General features: G+C 41.7%; 1 protein-coding gene across 2 annotated transcripts in view; it reads right to left on the reverse strand.

The window, feature by feature from the left end:
• The window catches only part of SMARCE1 (SWI/SNF related, matrix associated, actin dependent regulator of chromatin, subfamily e, member 1), a 33517-nt gene extending 17636 nt beyond the window's left edge, over positions 1-15881 (reverse strand). The window contains exons 1-4 of one of the 2 annotated variants that reach the window (XM_063138807.1): positions 15807-15881; positions 13392-13435; positions 10864-10907; positions 595-699 (exon numbers count right to left, since the gene is read on the reverse strand). In XM_063138807.1, the coding sequence (XP_062994877.1) occupies positions 595-699; positions 10864-10907; positions 13392-13398 (156 nt within the window). In that variant the 5' untranslated portion in view covers positions 13399-13435; positions 15807-15881. Of the gene's footprint in view, positions 1-531; positions 700-10863; positions 10908-13391; positions 13436-15806 lie in introns of both variants that reach the window. The other variant, XM_063138806.1, reaches the window with a different exon arrangement.
• Between the last annotated feature and the right edge of the window lie 4299 nt (positions 15882-20180).

Consider the following 20180-nt stretch of genomic DNA (forward strand, 5'->3'; position numbering starts at 1 on the left):
GTGACTCAGCCCATGTATATCTACATCAATGACCATCTCAGACTGCTTCATTCATCTGATGAAGTAGGCTACTACCTCAGAAAATTCATGCCCCAATAAGGCAAATCAGTCTTGAAGGTGCCAAAGCATGCCTGACTTGTAAATGGAACTGAAAGGCCAATTCACATATCCATGTATATCGCTTGATGATTTATCACTTGATGAGTTGCAACTCAATGTGTCAAATGCCTCTATGGAAAACACTAACTAAGGTGACTGGAGGTGACATGAAAGTTCTGTCAGCAATGCCTGAACTGTGACAATATTCATATATACTTGATGTTCCAGTCATCAATTGACATACATGTGGACTCACCTAAAATCTTGTTCCAATTTACATATAAAAGTCTATTATCTAAAGCTTAGTTCCTGCACAGTGAAAAGAGGAAGGCCAGGGAGAAAGGAAAAGAAATCACAAGTTACTCTTTATGTTTATATTGTAAAAAAAAAAAAAAAAAAAGTGGTAGCGGCTAAGATTCAGAAGAACCTAACTCTAAAGCCATTTCTGGTCACTTCCTGTTGTTTGCCGGATGACGTAATAGTTGATTCTCCTACCGTGGCCCGGCTGTTGGTGCCCGGGTTCCCTCCCAGCCTGTAGTTGTTGTAGGCCAGATGGCTGTATGGATTGTATCCCACAAACCCTGGTGTGCTGGGCATTTGCTGATGGAAACAAATGAGACAAAAACACGAATGAGAAATGAGTCCCAACGAGGAGAACACAGAGAAATGAAAATGGTTTGCAATACAGCATGCAAAAGCAACCGGAAGTTTAAACAAGCAAAATGAGGTGTTGCAGCTAGGTCCCTCCTGAGAGGGGCAGTTAGCCTGAATGAAACCTGTCAAGAAAACAGGAATGTTTCCCTTTATAAATCTTGTCATGGCCAATTCTGGACAGTTGCAACCTCAAAGCTTCCAACGTGAACGTGGTAATCTTTTATCTCTGGCAATTATAGTTTAAACATTTTATAACCAATTTCAGAGGAGACCTACCCACACAAATGCCTACCAATAATTCAGGGGCAAGGTTGATAAAAACCAATGATTTCAAAAATAAAATAAAATAAATCAGATTTTTTAAAATTTAAATCAGATTTTTAAAATTTAAATCACATTTTGAAATTTTCTTAAAACAATTAGTAAAAAAAGAACCTAGGTCAAAGATATCATCATGAATACTAATTATACAACTTCTAATTATAGTCTATGAATATTTTAAGAACAGTTTACGGAGATGGGAGTTAACCTGATCACTTTTATTTTGCACTGCAGGTGGTGTACATTAGTGCACTCTCTCTCTTGTGTGCAATGATAGAGAAGGTCAATGAATGGTGAATTTGGGGAGATGGAGCAGATCTGAACAAGGAGGAAGAGTCTGTATATAAACGCAAGGGCTAGGGGAGGGGACTAGAAAGTGAAACCAAAAATGAACAAAAGTTATTCACGCTCCTGAGTAAACTTCCGCTGCATGTATCCTGCATGGTAGAAGGGAAATACCTAGCATGGTAGCAGCAGGCCATAAAAGACACCCGATTTGGGAATATTTTGTTTCTGTACCTGCTGAGGTTGAAATTTCATATATATATATATATATATATATATAATTTTGCATGTATCTAAAAGCTGAAATAGTTAACCATTTAAAAATCCATGTGTGTGTTTTATTAATGTTATCGTTTGTTGAAGAAGAAAACTACCCAGAACAATAAACTATGTTAATAATACAATTTAAAAGCCTGCTTGGTGGTGATTCTGGCACATCATGACAAAAATATCGTGAGTAATTGAACAGTTGGAGCTGGTTTATCTCCTGAATGACTCAAGTTCATTCTGCTTTATTACTGAAATGACCAAATTAAATTATCATCCCATTTTTTCGATGGAAATTACTCTGAAAAAAATTCAGAATAATTGCTTAGTGAGAATCTATCTTCTAATGAAACCTACATCTCTGAATACATATTAAGGATAACGTACCTCTACCAAAAACTGATGATTAAATGGAATCTTCCTCACTAGTGATTTTAACTGTGATTTAAATAATTGAGTCCTTCAGAGAAGTTATTTAAACCATGATTTAATCAATTTGATTCAAATCAAATCAACCCTGTTCAGGGGTGGGCAGCATCCTGTGCCACACTGCAGAAATTTGCAGCAGCAAACCTCTATGGAACCTTTTGTAGTGGGCCACCAAATTTGGCATCAGGGGCAGCAGGAATGCAATCCGGGGGGGGGGGGGGGAGAGGCAAAAATACCTCCCACAACACCCAAAGCTACCTGCTTTTACAATAGATCCAATTGTTATTTTAGGGGAGTGAAGCAGCCAAAATTCTGTCCACACCCAGACAATTTGTGCTTTCCCCTTCCTAGCCTAGGTCAGCAGCTCTGATTTAATTGGTCTCAGCAGGGGCACAGAAGGACCAAATAAAGACTGACCTCCAAAGCCACACCAATCTCTATCGAATTGCCCTCGAATTATTTGAGTTTTTAGAACTTGCCATTTATGTCTAGGCACCTGCCTTGCACAGGGCTGAAAAGCATTTCAAATTCCTTGCCATCAGCATTTGAAAGCTAGTGTAGTAGAGGGGTCAACATGCTGGTCTTAGGTTGAGGAACTGCTGGTTCAAATTCCTGCTCAGTGATGGGATTTTCTTGTTGCGTTCGTACAATCATATCTCAGCTTAGTATACAGAGACATACATGAGCCTTTTGTTTGTGCAGAGAGCCCCTTTGAGTAAGCTAAAATTAAACCAGGATGCCTTTAAGTAGCCAGGGTGACCTTGATCCAGGTCACCCTGGCTACTTAAACACAATAGTCAACCCTGTGTGAATAGTCCACAGATGACTATTAGGTTGTCGCGTTGGGGTACCCCCAATGTGACATGCCAATAGTTATCTGTGGAGTAGACTATTCACACAGGGCTGACTATTGCTCTCGCCCACACACCTGGCCCTCACCACCGAATGGCTACTAGCCCTGATGGTTGTGTGCTATCTCCAGTATTCGAGGCAATAAGCCTGTGTGCACCAGTTGCTGGGGAACCTGGGTGGGAGGGTGCTGTTGCACCATGTCCTGCTTGTTCATCCCTGGCCGATGGCTGGTGGGCCCCTGTGCTGGACTGGATGGACCCTTGGTCTGATCCAGCATCAGGGCTCTTCTTATGTAATGGCAGCAGTGGTTCCCGCTTTCCATACTGGGACACTGTGGAGAAGACACAGGAGAGCCACTCGCCCCTTCAGCACAAAGAACGTTCCTTGTGCTAAAGGGGCAGGCAGCTCTCTTGCATCTTTCTCCGTAGTGCCCTGATATGGAAAGCGTGAACCAGTGCTGCCATTCGGTGTGGAGGATGGAGGGGGAAGGCACAGGAGAGCTGCCGCCAAGAGTCCTCCTCCGCCACGCACACTTCCCCCATTGTTCAGCTCTTCTGACAGCATCCTCCCTCGCACACCCCATACCCACCAATGACGACCGGAAGGCGTGGCGGAGACAGACGTTCTCCTGAAATGCTGTCAGGAGAATGTCTGTCTCTGCCACACCCTCCTTTGCCATGTGTGCATCTCAGGACGGAGCAAAGGACTCTTTTCTCTCCTTTGCGCCACCCTGAGATACACAAATGGTGAACAGAGGGCATGGCGTCCCCCGTCACCATTCTCTAGCACTTTGTGGAGAATGATGGTGAGGTGCGGGAGGACGCTCTTGGTGGAAGGATATCTCCCCCAGTCTGACATTACATGTCAAGCTGGGGGATACATCCTTTGCTCCCCTGCCCCATGATCCATTTAGATATCAGCTTGAGGGGATGGAAGGAGCCCACCTCCTGGAGCGCGTGGCTGGGGGAGGGAAGAGATGTGCACATCCCTGGAAACATGTGGGGTGCCGTGATCAGCGACGCCCCATCCAGGGATGGCATGTGCATGTCCCTGGGAAGCGTGTGGGGTGCCACCGATTGCTGTGCCTCACTAAAGGATGGCACAATTGGCAGCTCCCCATGTACTTCCCAGGATAGGATTATTTCACATACCTATAGAGCCCCGCTGGGCAAGAACAGCGGGGATTTCTGTCATACTTGCCTCGCGGCCCTGTAGGCATGTGAAATAATCAGTGGAGCCCAACACACAACACAATAATCAATGGTTGCACAGATAGTCAATTCTGCACACTGTTGATTACTTGTGTTGATTATTTTGGGGAAATAACCAAACCTGGCATGGAAAAGGCTCGACAGACAACACAATAGTCAGTGGTTGACTATATAAACAACTGTTGACTATTTAATCAACGGTTGAATATTGTGTCGTCCAAACCCAGTCTCTCTATCAGCTTAACATTCCTCACAGGGTTGCTGTGAGGATAAAAAGGGTGGGGGTAGGGAACAAACTATGTACATCACCCTGAGAAAAGATAGGATAAAAATGTAAAGCATGAATAAATACAAATTGTGGACACGCAGGTGACTAGGTATTATGCCAGTCCTACTTATAACTAAGAAAGGATGTATGTTTATAGCTTCGGCTTTTCTAAAGGCTAATGATGTTACGGGACTGTGCAATATCTGAAGATGTCACTCTTCCAAAGGCTCAGAATCAGAACAAGAAAACAGTACTCCTCTTTCACCTATAATAATACACGTATCCCCAATACCTTCCAACATACATCACAAAACTGCAATTCCCTGAGTCTCTCACGATGCTGCAGCCATGGAGATTGTCAGTTTATAGTTCTAATGCATAAAGCGCCTAAGGAAAGCTCATAGGTCTGTCTACTACCCAATCTGATTTGATAGAATCCAATGATGTGACTTAGGCCTGGATAAACTGAAGTTTTTACAGAGGGATCCGCTGCAGGAAGCATCTGAGCTGGAAACTAGACTACTAACTCTTTTTGTTTGTATCTGGATTTTTCATACTTATGTAACCTTCTTTTCTATGTGCATTTCTCAGGTCGAAGATCAAACTCCGAACTATAGGAGATTCAATTCAGTACTCAAGGTTGGGAATAGATGAAATCTTTATCACAATATGCACATTTGACCAAAGCAAACGGTACAATAGGAGGTGTGTGCATGATCAAACAGCTTGTTCTGCCACACTGTTCCTGATGGGTCGAGGCTGGCGATCTGAGCAGTCATCTCTAGCTCTTTACGTACTTACTGTAACAAGCCAGTAAGATCTGCAGGTCGTCACCAGTAGACAAGCTTATTCCCAAGCCTGCCTAGTCAGATAGCTCAGGGCTGACCAAACTGGACCCCAGTGACCCTCCTGGAATCAATACGTCCAGGACAACAGACTACCTGACCTTGTACTCAAACACTTAATTTGAACTTCCCAACCTGACTTCCCTCCCAACCTGCCCCTACCCTGATGTTAGTCCTTGATATGTCATTTACGTGCTTGGGTCCCCTCAATAAACCAGCCAGATGTGAGCTTGGTGCCTTTTGAACCTGGTTCTAGTTCAATACATGTAATCAAAGCTGTCCTCCTGACCCTGGTTCTCACTGACCTTGTTCTTCTGCTTCTTTCCATGCCCCTTTTTCACGACCTACCACACAGGTCCAACATCTTCACTGCTCTTTATTCACCCTCCATCTTTTCCCTGCCTGTTTGTTTTATCCATATCACTTAAGTAGCAGGTTCTGTACCCCCTCTATGTTCTGCAAAGGTTGCAACAAACTGCTGACGCTACACACCACTGCATATTAATATAGAAGCTCAATGAGGGGTGGTGCATAGCATATGGACTCAAGGCAACAGCAAACTTGATGCATTAAACTTAATTAAAGTTACTGCCAAAATGGCACATTTAAGGCACATACAAAAGTCCAAGTTTTCAGGACTAGACAAATATTGTGATGCCTCTTTGGGAATTAATTTAGTAATCACTGCCTCACAGGAATAGAAATGGCAAAAATACCACCAATGTGCCTGCTGATGAAGTCAAAATCATTCTGAACAAAATCATTTCAGTGGCCCAAGTTACCATATGAAATGTTTGCGCTTTGCCATCTTGAAGTGAAAGATGCTTTAGAAATGCAATTTACAAATAAGTAGAGTTTACGTTTCTAGGAAATCACCTGAGGAAAAGTTTTATTGACTTTCAGCCCTCTACAATTCAACAGATCAAGTGCTGGTTTGGAAGCAGGTGACTCAAGCTCAAATCCCCTCTCAGCTATGAACACACTGGACCCTGGTCAAGTTATTCTCTAAGGCTAACCTACATAACAGAGTTGGTTGTATGGCTAAAATGCTGCTGTCAGCTCTTTGAGGAAGGGTAGGACACAAATTGAACAATAAAGCCTGCAATCTTTAACTGATAGATGATTAATCCAAACATTTCATTGGCTCAGTTTAGTTGGGCTGAGACCAAAAGCACATAGATTTTTTAAAATCCTTTTCAGATTTGGAGTATTACTGTAATAAAGGAATGAAGACAACAACTGTAAAAAGTAGCCCTCCATTTAACAATGAGGAGTAGCTTTTGTTTATTTAGCTGTAAAATATCCTATGCTCCGTTCAATAGTCTCATAAATGGATTTATGTAAATGTATTTACATTAAACATATTCATTAATAAGGGGCTCTCAAATGTATTTGAGCCTTTAGGGGTTCCAATGCAGTCCATGGCGTCCAAATTATATTCCACACAATGCAAGTATTTTCAAGGCCAGGAAGATGTTCCTCATAAACCAAAGAGACTAACCTGTAGCGTAGCATGTAATTTTCTAGAATTTGCAGTTAAAAATCTGCAGCCACATCTAGTTTCATTTATTTTTTATTTTTTGCTTTTCAGTTGCTCATTTGATCCCTGTATGTTCCAGTGCTGTTCTTTGAGCGTGTACAGTCCACACATGCAAAAGAACTTGTAATTAAGCATCCCAGTTCACTGTAAGTTTGCTAAGGGTAAGCTTCTTGGACTGTCACCTGAAACAGCATGCTGGGATACATCCTTACAAACAGAGCTGTTCATAGGCTCCCAAATCTATGGCCGATGACACAGGTGTAAAAGTGGCGGCGGCTGAGCATCAGGAAAAGGAATTGGAAGAACGAATGTTCACTGAATTAAGGAGGAATAAGTATCTTCTAGTTGGGGTAGCAAATGTGGCAGCTAATTTGCTGTTTGACAACTCTGTATTAATCAATTGAGAGTAACATGAACACACTTAAAAATGGGCAATAGCAATCAAACAAAAAGATCAAGTCAGAATCTAATGAACAAGACAGTGAAAGATTCTGGTGTTATTCAGACGAACACTAAACTATGTTTTAGCATTACAAGAATGAGCCTTGGGCTGCTCCACTCTTCTCCTCTGGTGCAGCCATGAGGAGCAAATCGGAGGCTTTTACTTCCATGTTTAACTAACCACAGCTATATCCAAACCAAATCTGTGAATTGACTGGTACTGTTATGCAAAAAAATTTGTACCCACAACCAGTCCACAAAGCAGAAACTCTGTAAAAATGTCTGAAACTAAAATATTATTTTTTGTATAACGTAACTCGTTTATGTTTAAGTTAATAACAGAAAATAATGTATTTGTAGATAGATAACATACGGTGATGCAATATATGTAAACATGCTATTATTTATTACTTCAAGCAGTATTCGTGCAGCTCTTCACATTCTGCTTTTAAACATTAAAGGACAGAAGACAGAGAAGCTGCAAGCGTAAGTGCAAAAACATGACACCGTGTTTTCCCTGCAAGGAAGATCCCTCTGCAATTCCCTCCCGCCAACCCTGGGCATGTCTACACCTCCTGGCGTTCCAGGAGGGAGTGGGGAGGATCTTGTGATGTGCTGATCGAGAGATCCTCCCCCTGCATTCACACGCAGCACACGACGTCCAGGGAGAAAGGAGGACATCGCACCCGCCATTTTTTTTTTAAAAAAAAGACAGGACCTGGAACGCCCCAGCACAAAAGTTTTTTTTAAAAAAAGCCCTGACCCCGCTCCCCTCCCCACCCGATGGGCACAGAGCGCTTGAAAAGCTCCATGCCCTGTGCCTGGTTCCCCGCATTTACTCACGAGGAGCCGGGACGAAACCGAGATGGCTGCCCATGGCTCCCACGGTCTCGGGGCGATCCCGAGATGGCGGGAAAAATTGAGAAAAAAGGGTATGGCAATATCCCTGGGAAATGGAGGGATCATCCCTCCCTGCTCCCGGGATCCCCTGTGTGTCATGTGGACGCACAGAGACTATCCCGGGACGATCCCCGGGATATCGCCTGGTGTAGACATGCCCCTTCATTTGAGAGCTAGCAGGAGGGAAATGTTTGTCATAGCTTGTCATTTCATCCAAACCGGAAAAGCTGTGGATCGAACTGTGGTTTGCTATCCTGGTTTGCAGGACAAGGGCAACGCACCGTTTGCTTGTTTGGACAAAATGGCTGAGTATGGTTTCTCTCACTCTGGTTTGGGTGTGAGGCAATTGTAGCATGCAGGAGAGGAGGAAACATATAATCCCAAGGCGTGCTCGTATAATGTTAAATGATGATCTTGCATTATGTCTGAATCATCCACTATTTTGCCAGTTAGCTGCCTGTTTGTGGAGTACTTGCTATGCTCCTAAGGTGAGTGGCAATTTGCCTGCCTGACATAAAGAAGCATTCTAAAATAATCAGTAAAATTAGAATTATCACCACTCAACCTTCTAGGGTGGCTCCTGCCAACTCAAATTAAAATCCTTAAAAGGAATCTGAAGGTCATTTGGTGCATCACAGCGCAAAAAGGAAGTTTCACTGCTGTGATGCAATAACTAGGAGTGGCTGTACAGGTGCCAATGCAATACGAAACCCCCACACATAAATAGAAGACTCAAAGGGCATTCTCTATTTTAGAAAGCATGGCACATCACAGGAAAGGAAATGATCAGGTTCTAGCGTCAAAAGAAGTAGCCATTTATATGAATGCTTAGTGTATCTGTGTTTTTCTAAGCAATTTGTGCTATACAAAATCAGTTCACTTTCAATGTTTAATATTTATTTTTATTTCACCCTTCAACAGACTTTTCAGGGAAGCTAACAATCAAGTATACCATTTATAATACAAAATAACGCATATCTAAAATACAAGATTAAAAATATCATAAAAATGTAACAGCAGCCTAAAATCCCACTGTGTAGACAAATGATTTAATTTGAGCAATTAAATAAATTAAAAGGCATGGGTAAATTAAAAGGTTTTCACCAAGTGCCAAAGACAACAAGAAAGATGTGAGGTGAGCCTCTTGGGGAGGGTGTGGGATGCCACCCATGAAAACCCCCTTTTTCCATTCACCACCTGCCACTTTTCACTCCAGAACTGTACTAGGAGCTACATGGGATAGGAAATTGACATGGTATAAGCCCAGAGAAGCATTCCATATGGCTGATTATTAACCAGGACCAGCAAGTGAAATATGTCTCACCACTCCTTAAACAACTTCATTGGCTGCTGTTTCTGAGTACAATTTAAAATGCTTCAGTTAACCCTTAAAGCCCTATATTGCTTGGGACTTCCCTGGTATCAAAAAGATCACTTACTTCCACATGAACCTTCCTATATCGTAAGGACCGCTATGGAGTCCCATCTCTAGGTGCTTCTCCAAAAGGTTAAGTGGGTGATGACAAGAGAAAGGATGCCAAAACTGTCAAGGTCCTGCCTGTGGAATGTCTTCTCCACCCACCCACCCAATCCCCACAGAAGTTTGCCTGTACTGATTCTCAAATCATCTGGTACCAGGAGAGGACCTTTTTATTTACCCAAGCATTTCAAAATATATTTACATTTTCACTAATGCTGCTGATGCACTTTTGTGGTTCTGCTGTTTGAATTATATTTTGTAAATTTTTTTTTGATGTTTCTATATTTAAAGTTTTTCAAGTTTTGTGAAAGTGAAAGGTGGGGTACCAAATATTTTAAATAAACATTTTCCTTCCAGATGTTCCTATAAAATGGAATTCGGTTCTGTTCTGGTAAGCTTTTTAACCCACCTGTATTCATGTGGATAAGGTGAGCCATAAGGGCTACAATATAGAAATCATCACTTTGGGATAGTGTGAAAAGTATCTCAGCCCCCAACACTCATGAACAGTGGAATCTGTAGGCCTAGACTGAATCCTAGCCTTCTGCATTTCAGAGAACTTTTATTTTAGCTTGTTTTATTCACTGTATACATCACAGGTGTTCTCAATATTTTTACTCAGGTTAATCAACAGCCTTTGCTCAGAACTATCAGTTTCAATAAGGAAATGAAAACCATATATTATTTTGTACAGCACTTTTGCTATTTTATATCTCCCCTCCCCTCCCAAGGTGTCTGCATCTCACTCTTTGGGAATAAATTCAACACAAAACTATTAGAACTAGGGGGGGAAATCACAAATCTATTATTGCAAATGCATATGCTCTCAACTGAGCACATTTTAAGCACTACAGCTTGCATTTCCTCTGACTTCCAACAATGTATTGGAAGCCAGGGGAAATATATTCAGCTTTAAGACTGTTTGAACAGAAGCCAACAATAACTTAAGTTAAAGATGTCATCCCAATAAGCAATATAAATATCAACTCTTTCAAAAGTTAATGCTAAATCTCATACCAAATAAGCTCATGTTGTAAGTTAGTTTGGAGACAGAGCACACATGAGACTCCAAATCCTAATTCTTGGAAAAACACCATTAAGAGAACTCCAGAAATAGGGCTGGCAAAGACCTCTGTGGATTTGAATCAGTTTAACCATATTGGGAGGGAGCAACCATTAGTCTGATTCTGTGTATGGAACTCCCTATATACCCTCTGTGGGACTAAAATGAAGTCAGGCTCCAGAGTTTGTGAAATAAGAAAAATACTTACGGTTGTGGGGGCTGGGGTGGGTGGTGGGGCATAAGATGGCCTTTCTGATTAAAAAAGAAAAGGAGAGAACAATTTACTATGTAGAGGAGGTGGAACATGTAAACTGCAATGACAATTCTTGAATAACCAATGAAAATGTGAATGGATGAGCAAAAGAAAAAAAACGGGGGATGCTGTAAGTTTAGAAAACACTTAAAGCACTATTATAGGCGTACCCATGTTGTGGTTTGTTCGCAGTTCCTGAGAACTCAAGGGCATTAATAGAATGAACAAGCCCAAATAACTTAAAAGCATAACAGACTTATTCTTTGTACATCCCTTCTCCTAGTTAGTGACCTGTTCTGGATGAGGTGGCGCTTCCTCTAAAGGAGCAGGTGCATAGTCCACGTGGACTCTGTGGCACGGAGTACTTGGGGACAGCTTCGGCTGATCCGTCAGCTACGGCTTTTCCTGGACAGGGACAACCTAGCCACAGTAGTGCATGCATTGGTAACTTCCCGATTAGACTACTACAATGCACTCTACGTGGGGCTGCCCTTGAAGACGACACGGAAGTTGCAGCTAGTGCAAAATGCAGCAGCTAGACTGCTGGCAGGTACGTCTTACAGAGACCACATAACACTGGTCTTAAAGGAATTGCACTGGCTGCCTATACATTTCCGGTTGGAATTCAAGGTGTTGGTATTGACGTTTAAAGCCCTAAATGGCTTGGGACCTCGATACTTCAGTGAGCACCTCTCCTTATATATGCCTGCCCAAGACTTGATATCAGTTGGAGGAGCCCTTCTCTGCATTCCACCAACGCAACATATACGCTATGTTGGGATAAGGGAGAGGGCTTTCTCTGTTGTGGCACCCCGACTGTGGAATGCCCTCCCCTTGGAGGCCGACTGGCGCCAACGCTGATTTTATTCCGGCGCCAAGTGAAAACATGGCTTTTTAACAAAGCTTTTAATGGTTGAATTCACTAGGCACATTGTTTTAACTGTTTTAATAGTTTTACTGCTTTAAAATTATATATCGTTTTAACTTGGTTTATGGTTTAATTTGTTTTTAGCTGTGTATATTTATTGTTTTTATACTGTATGCTTTTATTTGTATGCCGCCCTGAGATTTTATTGATATAGGGCGGGATATAAATGTTTTAAATAAATAAATAAATAAATAGTTAAACACCAAGACGGATGGCTGATTGGTTAATGGTGATACAGTTAATGATGATACAGGCCTCTCATGTGACTACACCCTTCTCAGTCTTTTTATATGATATCACTTTTTCAAAAGTGTCCCAATATGAAAAGTTTTACACATGAGAGAGCAATGCTAGAAGCCTTCTTTGATGGGAAACCTTCACTCTAAATGAATTATGCTTCATTTAACATGAAGCATAATTTTCATGCAGACACATTTTCATACAAGCAACTCTCCACATGAAACCTGAGTTAAATTAGCGGTTTGTACAACCTCTAAAATATATCATGCAAGGAGACGAAAGCATCCCCAGAACTATATGCTGGAATCAACATTTAGAGAGCCAGGGAAAAGTATAAGACAGCAAAATCCAGAGTGATTACAGTGGTGGTCAGCGGTGCCAACAAGAGCTGCAGGGTTCTGATGTTGGGGATCCCTACCCATCAAGGGGATTGCAAACCAAGAACTGTAGAGACAGGGATGGGGATAGTGGAAGGACTGGGCTAGAGGTCTATTGTTCTTGGTGATGTTGAGTCAGTTCATACATCACAACAGCCCATCATGGGTTAATTTACCCCCGAGAAGGTGCAGTGTGTGCTGAGTGCCACTATGAATATGCAACACCCAACTGAGGGTTGCCGTGGCTTGTCATGTCAGCAGGGTTATTTGAGGGTTAAACAACTCTTGCATAAACCTAAACCAGACCATAGGTTATACGAGGGTTCTTTAATCCTCAAATAACGCTCACCAGTCAGATTTGCATGATATGACAAGCTACCAAGTGTTGGATATTCATAATGGGGGCTGGCATGTATTGTAGCCCATTGTAATTAATTAATCCTCAATGGGTTGTTGTAGTGTGTGAACCAAGTCATTGAATTGTATCCAGACTCAGTCATGCTTAGAGTAGATTCACTGTAATCAATGGGACACGTCATGACTAACTTAAGACCCACTGCTTCCAATGGGTCCACTCTAAGAATGACTAAGTCCGGATCCAACTCATTAATATTCTGATTTTACAACTTTGCAAGTTTGACCATTCTTCCTATCTCAAACGTGTTATTAGCTGCTGCCTGGGGAATTAAAAATTGCCATCAGATAAACTAGGATGACCATATGAAAATGAGGACAGCACTCCTGTATCTTTAATAGTTGCATATAATAGGGAATTTCAGCAGGTGTCATTTGTATGCACACAGCACATGGCAAAATTCCCATTTTATCACAACAGTTAAAGCTGCTTTAGAAAGTATGGTCACGATCAGCACTGAGCCATGGATTTAAATAATTTGGATATGTTATATTAAACGAGGAAAAAACTCTGCTAAACTTACTTGACATTTTGGTAGATAAAATGTTCAACCAGATGACATTAGATCTGAAAAATATGAATAATAGAACAAAATTGTAAAACATGTTCTCTTGACACATTGTGTATAAAAAGTTGGCCCAATATGGTCCACTAATACCTAATTGACTTAGTGACTAAGAGCCACACACAAAACACAAACTCTACAATCCTTAGTATTAAGCTATCAACAGACAAACACATCAAACATAGTTCCTGACTCATACCAACAAGTGGCAACGAAGTGAGAAAATAATCCTGAAGTTACTCCCTTCCTCTTCATTTCTCTGACACTTTACACATTACACACCGATTAAAGACATCTTGCTTTATAGGAATTCATCTATCTGTTGTGATCATAGAACATCGGAGATACTCAAACCCTGCTTGTAATCTATGGTGTAAGCCCCTCACCACTGGTGGCATAAGAACAATTCTCGTCATAGAAGTGCCTTCTTAGGTACCTCATAGTCTCTGTATGTGGAGAGGCAGCAGATTTGGAAACACCCTATAGGATATTTAGCTTGATTGGTTATTAGCCGATAAGGCAGTATATAAATGTTAATAATAAATGTTTTAGAAGTAGAGGCAATGACAACGTACAAACCTGGTATCCACTCTTCACCAAAAAGCATACCAAATATGAGTAGCAGTAAGAAATCTGAGACAAGATAAGAACTGATTTAGGGTGCAATGCTATGCATATTTTGACAGAAAAAGTCCTAGAACTCCTAGCATTCCCTAGCTATGCTAGCTAGGGCATAATAGGAGTTGTAGGACTTTTTGGGGGTCTAAATATGCATAGGATTGATCCCTTACAAAGTATGTAGCATGCCCCTCCAACTATAACCAAAACTAGGGTTAGCCATATGAAAAGGAGGACAGGGCTCCTGTGTCTTTAAAGCTGTATTGAAAAGGGAATTTCAGCAAGTGTCATTTGTATGCAGGCAGCACCTGGTGAAATTCCCTCTTCATCACTACAGTTAAAGCTGCAGGAGCTCTGCCCTCTTTTATATCTTGTCACTGTAGTATAGGTTGTACTTCCTCCTCTTCCTTTTCTGCTTGCAGCACACTGGGGTCTGTTTTATGTAGGATGGTAAAGAATTATTTATATTGTGTTATTTTTCTGTGAAGAATTTAGGCACAACCCCTAATACACTTATACCCTAATGCCGGGGTGGGCAACATGCACCTCCCATCTATTTTGTGTGTGTGTGTGGCCCTTGGGGATCACACTCTTGCATCAAATGTAGGCACATGCTCCCTACCGACCTTGCTTTAAAGGGGAAATGCAGCTTTCCCCCTTCACTGCTGTAATTTGATGGCAATTCAACATCAGTGGAGTCTGTAACAGGGGCAGAAATTGGAGCGCAATCCCTCCAACGTTGCCCTGACCTCCTATAACAAAACCTGTTTGCAATCCTAAATGCTAACTAGGGTAGTAAAAGCCATAAAATTATGGATTTACCTTAGATTAAAGATGTAACTGCATATTTCCCTCTCTTTTCTCTGTGGTCTCCCATTTTGACATATAGATTGCAAACACCCAATGGCACCTGTCCTTTTTACTTTTTAAATCAATATGCACCTATATGACACTAAATATAAGCAATAATAATAAAAAAGGTTGAAATATCTGGATGACACTCCTTTGTGGCTGGGCTGATAGATTTCCATATGATTTTACATTGTCTGCAATATTCCTCACCTGCTTGCAGTTGAAACCCCAGCCCTTTTGGATTGTGAACTAGTAACCAAGTGTGTTGCATAATTTTTCTCAGTCATCTTTATAACAAACATGTAAGATAGGTAGGCATTATTACCCTGATATTATGGATGAGGGAACTGGAAGCTAAGAAAAGACTAGCTTGCCTACAGCCCACTACAAAGTTTACAACAGAGTTGAGATCTGAACCAATACAGAATGGGTTTTGTTTTTTAAAGACAGTGCAACCCTATACATAGCTACTCGGAAGTAAACCCCATTAGGTTTAATGGAGCTTACTCCCTGGTGTGTATAGCACTGATTTTGTTGTTGACAATACCAAAACACACAAAAAAAGTGTTAAGCAAATATAGCAAATTATTTCCCAGCCGAAGATAGAAACGTTCTGAATTAAAAAGTGCTACTAGATTGGTTCATTGATTTTTTTATCAGAAAAGAGAAACACCTCCAGGAATTTTAAAAACAACAACAACAACCCGGAGGCGAAATACTGACAGTGTCTCTTCGCCCGTTATAATTTTGCTGTGTCGGGGATGGGGGAACTGGAGGAAGAAGAAAAGGTCTTTCATCGCGCGATTATTAAGGCAGAAAGCGCCACTCTCACAGCTGGGGGGCTACTAAAGAGGGAAGATTTCCTCCTCTAAGCCAAGTCCAGGCTGGGCCCCGCAAACTCACCGGCTGCAACTGAGGCCTCGCTTCTTTGTTTCTAACCTGAGAGAAATGATGGAGTCAGAAATGGTGGGCAGGGAGCGGAAAGCCGAGTAGGGGCAACTTCCGTTTCCGCTCCGGTACTTTCCACACTCACATTACTCTCACGTTAATTTTTTTTTAAAAAAAACAGCAACCTTCCCACGCATCCCCCCTAATAAACAAGTCCCCCGTTTTGGGAGGGGATTTTCCTGTAATTTTCTTCCTTTCTTCCTAAAACAAGATGACGTTAGATTGTAGCGAAACTGCGAATTTGTTTTAAAATTACATTTACCGTAACCATAAGCTTGACAGAGGGGCGGAAGAAAGTGGTTGCGTGCTAGGTCACGTGAGGACGTGATGACGTTTTCCCAAAAGTGGTTGCGGTTGGGCAAAAGGCATCATTGCGGTCGTATGAACGTTTAGACCGAAGAAAGGGTTTCCATTTTGCTGGGAATGCTGAGAATTGTAGGACTTTTGTCTGTCTAAATATGCATAAGATTGTGCCCTAAATTTCCGTTTCTTTTTAGGTATTTTCTCTCTCTTTGGGATGGAAGTGAGATGCAGATAGAAATCCATGGAGAAATTCAGGACTTTTACCGTATCTGTCTGTGACTGGGCAACAAAAGACAGCACACTCTTACGCATGCTTACTCAGGAATAAGTCCCATTTTATTCAGTAAGGACTACTTCCAGGTCAATATGAATGGGATTGAAGTCTTAGGACTTTTTTTTTTTTTTAAAAAAAAGAAAGCTTTTAAATATTTAAAAGTTCAAGACATCTATGTTCAAATCAGTGGCGCATAAGTAAGTGACCTGAGCATTGGGTTTAGGCTGCAAACCCGAACCACCTTCAACTCCACTTCTGACCTGCAGTATCAACAATGAACTATTGCCTTTTGTTTCTGAGTGGACATGCCATCCAATCACAACTATGCTAAAACCTTGGATTTCTCCACTGATATCTATAAGCACCTCTCTCTTCTGGCCCCAGAGAGACAAAAAAAATGACTTCCAGTATAAACCTGGAATTTCCCTTTACAATTTTTCTTATCTCTGTTGGATAGACATTGGATATATTTCAGATGTGCACATCTATTTTGTAAGGGGTCAGGAAGTTGAGGCAAGGGTGCACAATATATACATGCAAGCATCTTAGCCCAAGCTTCTTGTTCAGTTTTCAGGGCAGGATTGTAAATTGGCATCTTATACCTTCCGCGCCTCTTTTATTTGTCCCTTAAATTCCTATCAAGCTACCTTCAGAGATGATTGACAATTATAATAAATGTTTTAAATTTCTAAAGTGAGATGCTAAACCCTGACTGTTGTCCTTGTTGCACACCCAGTACTGAAAATGTTTAAAGGGACAGTTGTGGATATTTGCTGGTGAGGGGAAATTTTTATTTATTTAATTGCATTTATACACCACCCCATAGCTGAAACTCTCTGGGTGGTTTACAAAAGTTTAAAACAGTAAACATTAAAAACACATATACAAAGTTTAAAAACATAAAAAGCATAAAAACAACAGTATCCTTATAAAAAACAGCAATTCTGGGGTCTGTTAAAAAACAAACAAATTCAGCATATGTAGTTAAATGCTGTTAAATGCCTGGGAGAAGAGAAAGGTCTTAACCTGGCACTGAAAAGATAATGTTGGTGCCAGGCGAGCCTTATTTCACAGGTACTCTACACATACTAATGATCTGCCTTTATTTTTACATTGATCAAGACTAGCCCCATCCAACGAGCTCTTTATTGCACGCTCATTACTGGGGACTCGTGGCGTTTGCTCAGGTCCCTCACATGACGTCATCTGCCTCCCACGCCCCTTCTGGCCTTCCTTGTGCAACAACAACAGAAAACCTCATCGGCACTGCTGCTCTGTCCTGCTGTGTGCAGGAGAAGCAGCGCCATTAGAACAGCAGACTCAATGGGCCTCGTGCTCGTTCTGTACTTGCTCTTCTTGAAAGTAACTTGAGGAAAGGACTGTGTAAAAGCTGGAACGGAACAGGCCGGAACGAACCCTTTATATTAAAAAAAACCATACCAAAACCGGTGGCATGTGTTAGCAACACTTGGGAACAATATTTTAGGACTAAAACCTTTGCAATATTATATCACTATTTACCCCAGAACTCCCAAAACAACATCCGGAACAGAATGGGATGGCCGGAACGGCCACTTCTGAACGAGTGATATCAACCAAACTCACCAGTCACACATAACTCCATGGCAGGGATGCAATAAGCCACAAAACATCCAAAGAAACTGCGTTCCAATACCCGTTCCATGCATAGTCCATATTGTGCAAAACAGGCCGGAACAGCAGCTTACAAGTGAGGTAAGTCAACCAAACTCACCTGACACACATTACTAGGTGATCCTGATGTAATAAGCTCCAAATATTGCACCAAAACCACGTTCCGATACCCGTTCTGGGCTGAAGTCTGTATTGCGCAATATGGGCCTTCTCCTTCGGTTGAGACTTATGCTGTCTCTAGAAGTTGTCAATTACAGATTACAAATCCTTACCCCAATTTTGGACATAGAGTCCAACATTTTTCTTCAGGAAGCAAACAGTCTACCAAAGAGGTTAGAACCTGCAGCCAACATGCCAAGCTTATATGTTTATGTTATTGCGAATGCTTAACTTTTGAAAATTGAAAACATGTATTACTGACGAAGTTGGAAACGGTGCATACAATCCGGAGTCATTGTTTAATATTTAATATTACATTTATACGTTTTCCCTTGTTTGTAGTCTTTCACGTTTATGACATGTTTTTGTCCTTGTTAATCACCAGTAACTTTGCTATATGTTTATTAAATGTTTGCTAAATGTCCATTGACATTCGTTATATGGCTGCTGGCTAGGATAAACCGTGTTGAGGCTTTTGGTATATGCACAACACATTGGGCTCCCTATATTTTGTGCGCTCAACTTAAGGAGTGTTGGTGGATCTTCTCCCTTTCTTTTCAGTTTCACAGTGAGGGTTCCCTTTTTTTTTTGCTTTTGGTAGATGGAGTTCAGGCTTGCCCGGATTGTTGTCTGGGAAAGGGAGGAGGTGGCACTTGACTGTTGCAGTGCAGGGTGACCAATGAGGCAGTGCTGGATGAAATGACTGGTCTCTACCCCTCCTACTTTTTATTTTGTTTCGGTCTTAATGGCATCTTGAATCCCTTTCAGGCAACTGCTCCCTTCCTCTATCCACATGAATGCTCCTGGGCTATATATGGGGCTCAGAGACATTCTTAGGAAATGAGTACGGTGGGTGGCTGTAGGGCGATGCTTTCCTCTGCTGGGTACCCATTTTGTGGTGGTGTCTAGGACAGCTTCTCAAATTGCAAAATGTGCCTACATGCCCCCCCCCCAAATGTCACCTTCTCCTGTTGTAGACAATGAGCTTCTCTAAACAAGCAGTTTAGTGCATGCTCGTGATTGGCTACTCACAGAACTTTCTGGATAAGGTACACTACTTTGTCAAAGTCCAGGACGTCTTCAGCGCTATTTCTTAAAAAACAAAGCAAAACTTAAATAATATGGTATTATCTGGAGCATCACACTATAATTCTGCTACTAGATGGCTCTGTCTCATTAAACACATAGAGCTATTCCAAGAAGGGAAGGTCTGAATTCAAAATCACATGGTCGTGTTTAAAGGGGTGTTTCATAAAGGTGGGATAACTGAAGAGAATGAAAGCCTCTAAGGCTGTGGGATTGTATTCTATTTGTAGAGAAGCTCAATACTGAGTTCATAGAGGAGCTTCTCTCCTCTCTGTTATAACGTGGGCCTCTAATGCTTCAGGTACCATATTACTCAGGTATGCCAACAGATGTGGGGAATCTTGTGATATCTTTCTCTATCATGGCAACTTAGAATCATAGAATCATAGAATAGCAGAGTTGGAAGGGGCCTACAAGGCCATCGAGTCCAACCCCCTGCTCAATGCAGGAATCCACCCTAAAGCATCCCTGACAGATGGTTGTCCAGCTGCCTCTTGAATGCCTCTAGTGTGGCAACCTCCCTAGGTAGTTGATTCCATTGTCGCACTGCTCTAACAGTCAGGAAGTTTTTCCTGATGTCCAGCCGGAATCTGGCTTCCTTTAACTTGAGCCCGTTATTTCGTGTCCTGCACTCTGGGAGGATCGAGAAGAGATCCTGGCCCTCCTCTGTGTGACAACCTTTTAAGTATTTGAAGACTGCTATCATGTCTCCCCTCAATCTTCTCTTCTCCAGGCTAAACATGCCCAGTTCTTTCAGTCTCTCTTCATAGGGCTTTGTTTCTAGACCTCTGATCATCCTGGTTGCCCTCTTCTGAACACGCTCCAGCTTGTCTGCGTCCTTCTTGAATTGTGGA

This window comes from Elgaria multicarinata, chromosome 11 (genome assembly GCF_023053635.1).
Source record: "Elgaria multicarinata webbii isolate HBS135686 ecotype San Diego chromosome 11, rElgMul1.1.pri, whole genome shotgun sequence".
NCBI classification, from domain to species: Eukaryota; Metazoa; Chordata; class Lepidosauria; order Squamata; family Anguidae; genus Elgaria; species Elgaria multicarinata.